Genomic DNA, 10,550 nt, shown 5'->3' with positions numbered 1-10,550 from the left:
GATTTAAAGTAACTTATATAACAAGCTTTTCAAAAAATGTACTGAACTAAGAAAAAAAAAAAACATTTAAGCAACCCTTTAAATAACTTAATGGGGTTAAAGCATGAAGAGACCATTTTTATTTTTTAGTGAAGGGAGCATTAGAGATTAGGTTGAATGGAGCCAATAAATTGGCTGAAAATTATAAGGATGAAAATGTCCCACTTGAAGAGAAAAACAAGACCCTAATAGTCCATTAGGATGGAGGGGGAGAGAGGGCGAGTAGAGTAGATTTAGTCCAAAATTAACTTATTTTTAGCTAACTCTACTCTACTATCCTCCATTCCCCCTCCTTCCCTCCTCCATCCAAACAAGGGTGGTGTGAATTTTAGGGAAGATGGGAAAAAATAAGGAAAGAAAATTTTTTGAAGGGCATTTGGTTGAGAGGGTGGAGAGGAAAATGATAGTGAGACCCATCAAAAAGTTTTCTCTTCAAAATAGAGAGAAAACTTGGTGGGAGAAAATCTTATAGGTGAAGAACAAAAATGCCCATGTGCAACTTGCACATGGACTTTTTCAGTATGTTTTGTTTTTGTTTGTTTGTTGATTTTTTTTTTTTAATTTAAAAAAAATTTAATTCCAATTTTAATAAGTTTTTTTTTTTTTTTTTTTTTTTGTTCATTTGCTTTCCTGGGCTTTAGTACCCTTGTTAAGTGTTTCTTTTGTTCTCATTCCATTTTTTTTTTTAGACGTGATTTTTATTTTTTAATAAATTTGGGTGATTGGATTTTTTTTGGTTGTTTGTTACTTTTTTGTTTCAATTGGGCATTATTTTTTAACAAGGGTATATGAGTAAACTTATATAAACTCAGTTTTTCCATCCCTCCATTTTTTCACTTCCAACCAAACAAAAAAGAGGAAAATTAAAATATTTTCTATCCTCTCATTTTTCCATCTTCCTACCATTTTCTATTCTCTTATTTTTCCACCTCTCCAACCAAACGGACCCTAAAAGATTAGCTTAAGAAGTAAAGAACTGAATTGAAAAGTTTTCTATAAAAAACCTTGGTCAAATGCTTAACTTTAAAAGAATCTAGTAATGACAAGTTGGACTTATGATACATAGAAATGGGATTAAACAGCACCTCTCCCTAGTAGGAGTTTTTTTCCTCTCGTTTTGAATACGAGTTGCTCCATCCCTAACCTTCAGTTCTAAGGGTTATATAGTAGCCTTTTACTTTCTCTCTAGACAGAAACAAAATTTCAAGTCATGGACCAGAGTATTCTCTACAGTTTACAAAACTTGCAGCTCACAAAAGAGGAAGAAGAAGCTATTCCTATCACTATCACAAATAGCTCAGACCTCCTTGAAGAATGTTCCTTAAGTCTTTTTGGGCGGCTTCTCTCTGATAGGCAACAGAACCAACGAGCTCTGAAGAACACTCTAAGATCAGCATGGAAGATGGGTTCAGACATGAGAATTGTGGAAGTGGGAAATAATATACTCCAGTTTAAGTTTAGCTCTAAGTATCAATTAGATTGGGTTGAGAGGTGTGGACCTTGGAGTTTTGATAATAACCTCCTCTTACTCTGCAGATGGAAAAAAAGGCTGACTTCCACAAATATTTCGTTCACCCATTCTCCCTTTTGGGTTCAAATTTGGGGTCTTCCTTTTGAGCATATGTCACAGGAAGTAGGGGAAGAAATAGGTAGCAAGATAGGTAGATTTATTGAAGTGGATAGGCGTTCGTGGCAATATGATCCGCAAGATTGGGTTTGTGTGGATTTGGAGATTGATAAGCCACTTAGAAGGGGAGCTTATATTACAAGCTCTGATCGAGGATGTCTATGGCTCTCATTTAGGTATGAAAGGCTACCTACAATGTGCTTTATTTGTGGAAAGCTTGGGCATGATAATAAGTATTGCCCAATGTCCAAATATTGGAGAAATGTTTGTCCTCAATATGGGGACTGGTTAAGGGCTGGGTGGACTGCAAAAGAGACCGGCAAGGAAAAGTACTCGAGTAAGGAAAAGAATCGTGGCATTTCTGCAGAGCAAGGAATACAGGAGATGGTTCGGCTAGCGATTGGTTCTTCATCGGAAGGCTTCTGGGTTAGAGGTTTAGAGGGCGGGAACACAAGCATAGAGAAGGGCGTTATCGGGGAAGGTGGAAACATCACACGTGTGGATGGACAGCTCTCAGGGAACGTATAGGCTATCAGTGATGTTTCGGAATAGGTGGTGAATGTCTTTGATCCTTGTGAGAAGTCACGTGGTCAACTAATTCTGGAGGTTTCTAATGAGCAAAGAGGCTTTATTTCTCATGGGCCAAAAGGCCCTGCCTCTCATGGGCCAAAAGACTCTTCCTCATAAGGGAGCCCAAGTACAAAGGCCTCTTTGGATAAAGATGAAAAAGAAACAGTCAAAGCTGGTATGATTTTTCAGGCCAAAGCAAAAGAGAAAGGAAAGCAAATCTTGGGTAAAGGCAGCCTGAAAAAAATTGCCTGTGCGAAAGGGAGAACAAATGATGAGCAAACACTCGCCCAGTTGAAAGTGATAGGAATAAAGCGCTTGAGAGGAAAGGAAACTTTAGAGGATGAGGATACTCGTGCTAAAAAATGCAGCTGTGAAATAGTCCCATCGGATTTTGTTGACTTTGTTTCAGAAGTGGCGGCGACTGCCTGGCAGCGCCTCCAGGATCAATGATTGGCTTGGGTCTGTGTAATAGGTTGCACACACTTGTGCAATGTTGGGATCCTAGGGCTGTTCCTGGTCTTGTAGTTTGGTGCTCTAGAAATGGGAGTCCAACAGTGTAGTACATACGCCTTATTAGTTGGCTTGTGCTTGTAAAGTAAATCTTTTGTAGTTTGGAAGGATCTATCTTTGGTTGCTGTTCCTGTGATGGCAGGATGGTAGCTAGGTGTCTCTTTCCTTTGTTTTGTCTTTCCGATTGTACTTCATTTTCTTGTGGCAATGAATTTATGTTCCCCATCAAAAAAAAAAAAAAAAAAAAAATGATTAAACAGCTGATTAATGGCTGCAACCTTCATTGAAGGAATTCTATTTTTTCTATTAATTTATAGGTAATTTCTTAGGTGACATCTATGATGGAGCCTATCAATGGCTGTCTTTGTTAATTTCTCCCATATATATAAAACTTGGAGGGAGGGAAGTTGTATAAAAGGTAGCAAAAGAACATAGAAATTAAAACTTGCTCCTAAGTCCTGACTATCCAGTCAAAAAGAAAATAAAGGAAAAGTCTAAAAAGGGGTTTTCAATTTTACAACACTAGCATATCTCATTATCAAAACAAGGGTAGAATGGGAGCAGCTGGTAAAAATAGTGGCAGCAGTAGATTAGCTCGTTCATTCTTCCTCATGCCTCCACCAAATCCGACTTCATGTGCTAAAGAAAATAAATAAGAGCATTAACAAACGAAATTTTTTGAAAGAAACTCCAATTAATGAGAATATGAATAGCCAGTTGAAAATCTTAACACTTACAATGTACGCTAGCACAAATAACAATGCTCACATCTTCCCAAAAACAGACATTAGTAATTTGAGAAATAAATGTTGCATCCACAACATTTTTATAATATTTTCACAACAAATCATAGGTGGTTAGTTGTTATTGGTTCAAATTTGAATCTAACACTAAGATTACTTTTTTGCCCAATAATAACAACCAGTAATAACCTGTCATTTATGATTTGTTGTAAAAATATTATGTACATATCATACCTCTAGTCATTTAGTCTAAGTAATTGGTAAACAGTTAATGACCGAAAAGGAAGGACACAACCCTTTGTCTTTCATATTTGATGAATTCACCTCATTTATGCTGTCATAAAAAAATAAAATAAAAAAACCTCTGGTGCCAAAAATTTGGCGTCAGTAGCAGACTCATACTTTGCGGCTTTTGAAGTTTGAACAATAATTTTTACTTCTTGGGCCTTCCAATGCCACAACATTCCTGCTTCACAATAAGCAATGTTTCTGGTCTCTACTGCACATGACCAAACCACCTAAACTACATTCTGCAGCACGGTCCTATATATAGATTATTTCGCAAGTGCCTTCAACGTAATATGTTCACGTGTAGAAGAAGCACCTTGAACGATGGCCTGTTGTGAATGCCTTCAACCTCATATAGTACAACTACATTCACATTTAAGCCTCAAATGCCTATTTTTGTCTAAAACCATTCTTCAAGGTTATATTATTATTATTGTTGTCAGTATCATTTTCTTTTTGATAGCAATATTGAAGGCACTAGACAGCATAATCAATCAATATATATATATATATATATATATATAAAAGCAGAGACCTCATGTTGGAGAGTGAAATTATGCCATGTAGTGCATTCCTTGAAGTTCTCTTTATTTAGTTTTCTAGTTCAACAAAGTCTGTATTCATATTGAAGTATTAATTTATTGAATTGGCTGATAGAATAAATGCATATATTAATTATCTATTGTTGTACATTAATTATTTATATTAAATGAATTTACATAATTATTTTTATAAACTCTATATAGAAAATAATTTATAGTTGGAATAATAATAATAATAATAATAATAATAATAATAAAATGTTAATATGACATTCTTACTCATGTTTAGTTGGTTTGTCAACAACTGTTACAAAAGCCATAAAGAAAATTAAATATTTGTGAAATCCCTAAATTTAATCTTAATTCTTTAAATTTCCTAACTCCTTTGTGTGTGTGTATTTGTGCGCGCGCGCATATATGTGTGAACTAACACTGTAGTATGTATTCTATATAGTTAGAAATATTACTAATATAATAAAAATGTTTATTTTGTTATATTAATTATTTTAAGCATAATGAAATTTTAATATCATTTTTCTAAAATTTATATGAGAAATAATTGATTTTTTTATGTGAGAAACAATTGATTTGAAATATAGCATTTTTACTTAAATTTAGTTGTCTTTGCAACAATTGAAACCATGTCCAACAAAAAGGGGAAAACTTTTTTAGTAACACACAATCAAGAATATATATAAATAATAATAATTGAAGGATATAAACATTTTTTAGTAGGCATGAAATGTGTCTATCTATATTAGCTACTATATCATGCAATTTTCAATTTGTAAACACATGCGCGCATGCACACACACACATATATATATAGCATGATCGAGTCACTATACTACTCTTAGTGTATTTCTATTTTGTCTCTATATATAAAATAACTAAAGATTACAATTTTTTACAATGAAATTTATTGAAATATCTTTTATTATACATTGATAGTTGGGGTGGGGGTCTTTATCCTGAATGTTTCTATTGGAAATTAAGATGTCAATCAATTAAATTACAAGATTTTTGGTATAATTTATCAAAATATTGAAGAAAACTAATAATAAATTGCACCGCACATTGTGTAGTAACTCAATTAGTTACTAAAAAAATCAAAGGTCCAAGTATGAAAGTTTATGTAAAACGAGAAATTGATATATCACTCACATGTCCAAGCCGGTTCAGTTGGTTTATTTGAAATCAAACCTAAACCGAAGAGCGGATCTTGATCATCATAAGAAGCACAATCCATACTTTAAACTCAGCCAAAAGCGGTGAACCAGCCCAAATTTGGAATCGGGTATTTTGTATTACACGTGTGCGTGCACACACAATCTCAGTTTATGCACTCTCTGCATGTACATAAACTTATTTGCACTCAGCAACCAAGATGTGCGTTTGTCACCATCCTTGAATGGACACTACAAAAGGTTGCACATTCTATTTTATTCAAATTTCCTGGAAATTGACTTCCCTTATTTTCAGCATTTCAAAACAAAAGTAAACCAAAAATAATATAGATATAAGAACTAGAAACTAGAAAGCATGTCTAAAATCAGCTAGATTCACCAGCCAATAATCTACCTAAAGCATGTTTGATCATCAACATGTTTGCTCCAATTTTTGGGGAAAGTTGGCATATGTTTTCTAAAATGCATGAGATGACTATCATACGCATATATATTTTTATATACATGAGATGTCAACGGCATTATATGCTTAGAAGATATACTTCAACTATTTCACAATGCAAAATTTTTTTTTTTTGAGAAAGATTAGTTAGTTAAGTTAGCAAGGAAATTCTAGTGTGCTAACAGGTCTAAGATCACCAACGGTATACTAACAAAACAGCCTAAGTCTTGTTAGTCTAGCAAATTACATCTATTTTACAATGCAAATTACATCTATTTTACAAAATGGGCAGCACAGTAATACAGAAAAAGTATTAAAAGCCGAAATTAATATGAAAAAGAAATGCATAATTCTCATTAATTACCTCATTCCACTTGTTGGGAGTATTCAAGGATCCCGTGTCATCAATGAGCAACAGGAGTCCACCCTGAATAGGTATCTGTCTACATTTTGTAAGACATTATCAATGCCTAATGTAGCATATTTGGTTTAGCATCAAAGATTATGTCACAGCAGTCCATTACAAGAGCCACATCTTTGATCAATGCTTCAGTTTGCCTTGTTAACTCAACATTTCTCCTCTCATTTCCAGTTCCAAGCCTTCAGTTTTATTCTCCAAGCCCCAACCTGCATCAAAGCACTTATTGCTGCTGCTGCAGCATTTAGGATATAGTGAAAACCCAAGCCCTGTTATATTATAACCAACTTGTTGACTTCCCTTAAATGAGCTAATTCATTATACACATCTGGCCAATTTTTGTATAATTTCATATTAACATAGTTAGGAAAAAAATTGTTGGCACGGGGAAAAGAAACTTTTCTTGTCACTCATAACAGAAGGCACATAGCACAAAACTAGAAAATATCTTTCAAAGGAGGTAGCTCCATGCAAAATTCTGGCAGTAATCTGTTCCAAAACATTACAATGAAAAATATCCATTAAGAGGAATTAGAACTCGGATATTACAAAAAACAATAAGCATATAGCAAAGGAATTACAGGAAACCATACGTAAGTTAACAACGCCTTGCCCCATACAAAAGATTTATCCAGCAATGGAAAGGTAGGTAAAGAACCATCATAATAGCCAATCCAAGCTCACTTGCACTCAACACCAGCTTCAGCAGCCCGGCGGGGCTTGTTTTTTCTCCTACTTCCATTTTGTCGGAATCCAACTGACTTTGTTGAATCATCGGGACTTGACTTTTTTCCAATGCCATTCTCCCCTCCAACTGAACTGATATTTTCTTTGACCTGAGCAGACCTCTTCCTCTTCCGTCCATTCTCTATGGTATTCTGATTTTTCATATCCTTTCTAGAAATATTAACTTTTGCATCCTCTCCATCGTCTACTATCTTGTCAGTGTTTCCTTCCTCCTCTTCTTCTTCGATTTCATCCTTTAATGGTTTTTGAGGCCTTCCTCTTCTCCTGTATGCTGGAATTTTTTCCTCTTCACCGCTTCCAGGATCCTCACGAGAGGCAACAGCATTTTGTTTCTTCCCCTTTCCTCTACCTCTACCCATAATAAAGAAACTCCCCAAAGAGAATTTTGAACAACTCAAAAGGACTTCTGCAAAGTCAAGCGGCCAAACTTAAAGTCCTGAATTTAAATTTAGTAACTGAGATTGCAAATTTTAAAAGATGACAAAATTAATACATTCCATTTTCCACAGCCAAACAAAATTCCAGTCATGCTAATGACGTAGTTAACAATGGCATTAGTTGACATATAACCAACAGCCTTTTCAGGAAGAGGACATATCCTCAGCCTTATTAATAACAAAGGGAGAACAACTTTACAAAGAGCTTTGTGGCCTCAGCAGCCTTACCCAGTTCTCCCATGAGGAAAGGTTTGAAACCCACTCACCCATTTGTTTAAGCAATTAAAGGAAGAACAAATTTTTTTTTTCTTTTACTTTTTCATTTTGAAATTTACATTTACTCATGAAAACATAAAAATCTATATTTTACCCTATATTTGGCTGATGAGAAAGCCAAGGAAAAGAAGAGAAAAGAAAAAGAATAAAATAAACTTCAATGAATTCTATAAAATCCATTCAGTGGATGTTATGTTTCTGAGCTCCTATATAACAAAATTCATATATTCATTAATTGGTTGGCTTCCCAATTTTACAACCTTTTCAAGGCAGCCAATTTAAGCCAAACATCAGCAGAGTCCAGTCCACTGCAAACCTGGGACACCACTGGCAACAAATATATCAGGAACAGAAAAAACAAGTGATAAATAACCCAAATCAGGCTCTTTATAGAAACATATTCAACTCATCCTCCCATATGAAGAAATCAGTAGCCAAACAAACAAAAGCAATCCATTTCATGATCAAAACAAAAACAAGCAATCCATGCTAACATCATATGAACATTATATAGAAGAAAAGAAAATCAATAATCCTCAGTTTAGCTGCTGTGAATCTGAGTGAAAGTGACCAAGAAAAAAACTGTAAATCCTATGTCTAGTGTTGTTTTGGTTTGCAAAAAGTGAGATACTCACCTAACCTAAACCCAATGCTTCTCAGTGAGGTACAGGTCACTCTTTCCTAAGTTCTCTGACAATGAGAAACCTATAATCAAAAATAGTTTTCTTTCCCTACTTATTCTCAGAAAAGAAACAAAGAATTAACCTTTTCAGCCAAACTTAAAAAGAGAACATATATCCCTTCCTGTAATATATGTTGTATACACAAAGAAATGAAGCTGACCTCATAAAAAATCCATTTTCTGCATCTGAAAGACAAATCCCACTTCTCAAAATCTGATTACCTATCAATAAACCATTAAAACCTCAAAAAACAAGTGGGTTAGTTTCTGTTGATGGTTTCAAATGTGAAGTAGCAGAGACCAAAAAGTGGTGGAAAATATATCTGAATGAGAACTTAAAAAAGACCCAGATCACAAAATGATTTGACTATGAGAGGTATTAGCGTAAAGATTGATGCTTAAAGAGATTTATCATAGCCATAGTGGGTAGAGAGCTTAGCTATAAAGAGAAGAAAGGAAAAGAGGCGGACACTAGAGAGAACTGAATTAAGAAGCAAACAGAAGTAGAAATAGAATGGTTGAAACTTGAAAGTTGAAACTTCATAAGTAAAAAATGGATTTTTTTTTTTTTCTTTTGGGGTCCACCTCTCAAGGTCGAGGATCCTAAAGGAAATTAGTAAATATGTGTGGTAAAACTTAACATATATGGAGAGAGATTTTTCATCACTGTTTTTTTTTTTTTTTTTTTTCCTACTATTATCATGATTTTTTATTATTATTGGTGTATAATAAAACTTTAAAAGTGGTATTAGTGCATAAATGAAGAACAAAATTTAATTACAAACTTAGTTTAGCCAAGACTAAAGATCAATAGTTGTGTCATGAATCAAATATTTAAATTTCAAATTTTTGTAATCTAAAATTATATTTAAATAATAATTTTATAGATCAAATAATAAATAATATCTTATTAATACAAAATTTGATAAGTATGTTAAGAAAATAAAAGATATATCATTTAACGGTTAGATTTTCAAAATATATTGTAATGTAAATAATTTTAGTGAAATTTTAGTCATTGACTATAACAAAATTTGTAGCCAAACTTTGTCCCTAAATAAAATTAGCCTTACTCTAATTATAACATAACATGTTAAAGTTGTGAAGGAAATTGTACACCTAACATTATTCAAAACTAAAATATAGAATTGAATAGTCAATTTGTTTGGATATACTTTGTTTATTGTTTATATATTAAAAATATATTACAAAAGGAATATGAATTTTTTATATATATAAAACCCACTAAAATAAGCTCAAAAAATAAAAAATTATGCTTGCCAATGATATTATCACCATATCACCACTATTTTTAAACTATCAAATTAGTACTATTTTTAGAGCTTCTAAAAATTCTTCTGTTAAAAAAAAAAACGATTTTCCTAGAGCAGGCAGTAGTGGTTGTACTTTGTCCTTGGTCAATAGTTTACAGTGCAGGGCTAGTAGAGTATCTCTGCTTGATTTGAAAGTTGAAAGTATGCCAAGCTATTAAAAAAAATAAAAATAAAAATAAAAAAACAAAAACAAATGCTTTACCTGAAAGTTGTCCGAGCTATTTTTAACTTTTGAGAGCATTCGAGTTGATTCAGGAACTTACATGGAACTTTCAGAAGCTTTGAGTCTACTGGTGGACACTGATATCTTCTTATTAAACATTATGATAGAAAATGTTTTGAAAATTTTTTTCTACCCAAAAAAAGGAGCTCCGAAAAACAGTCATCTAGTTATGGAGCTTTCTCATCCTTTTATACCAAAAAAAAAAAAAAAAAAAATGCATTTTTTATCACCAAATAGTCACTTTTTATTTTATTTTGCATAACCAAATTATTAATACACCTTATATCTTATTCTTCATTTTGAATACATCTTAATAATTTTTTTTTCTCAACACACTGAAACAAACCATCATATCATATATATATATATTTTTTTTTTTCCGTATAAAAAAATGGGGAAAGGTTTTACCTAAACTACGAATGATTGTATATATTTAGGTGAGCTCCGTATAACATTGTGTATAATTTTATGTAAAAAATAGAAAA

The 10,550-nt window shown here is 33.0% G+C and overlaps 1 protein-coding gene across 6 annotated transcripts; it reads right to left on the bottom strand.

Annotated features, from left to right (window-relative positions):
- Nucleotides 1-3,088: 3,088 nt before the first annotated feature.
- LOC126692931 (uncharacterized) lies at nt 3,089-9,029 on the bottom strand. 6 transcript variants are annotated; one of them, XR_007645140.1, is made up of 5 exons: nt 8,670-9,029; nt 8,087-8,142; nt 6,313-7,519; nt 5,484-5,737; nt 3,089-3,385 (listed from the first exon to the last, which is right to left on the bottom strand). XR_007645140.1 is itself a non-coding variant. In XM_050388749.1 (3 exons), exon 3 carries the CDS (start codon nt 7,470-7,472, stop codon nt 7,047-7,049), a length of 426 nt encoding a protein of 141 aa, XP_050244706.1. In that variant the 5' UTR covers nt 7,473-7,519; nt 8,462-8,516; nt 8,670-9,024; the 3' UTR covers nt 6,794-7,046. The 6 variants fall into 6 exon arrangements, 4 of the variants coding, with proteins under 4 accessions (XP_050244706.1, XP_050244705.1, XP_050244703.1 ...); XR_007645139.1 differs by lacking the exons at nt 3,089-3,385; nt 5,484-5,737 and having other exon boundaries at nt 6,794-6,855; nt 6,960-7,519; nt 8,670-9,023; XM_050388749.1 differs by lacking the exons at nt 3,089-3,385; nt 5,484-5,737; nt 8,087-8,142 and adding an exon at nt 8,462-8,516 and having other exon boundaries at nt 6,794-7,519; nt 8,670-9,024.
- Nucleotides 9,030-10,550: the final 1,521 nt, after the last annotated feature.

Source organism: Quercus robur, chromosome 7 (assembly GCF_932294415.1).
Source record: "Quercus robur chromosome 7, dhQueRobu3.1, whole genome shotgun sequence".
NCBI lineage: Eukaryota > Viridiplantae > Streptophyta > Magnoliopsida > Fagales > Fagaceae > Quercus > Quercus robur.
The sequence above is the reverse complement of the archived record's forward strand: the minus strand, read 5'-3'. Positions and strand labels throughout refer to the sequence as shown.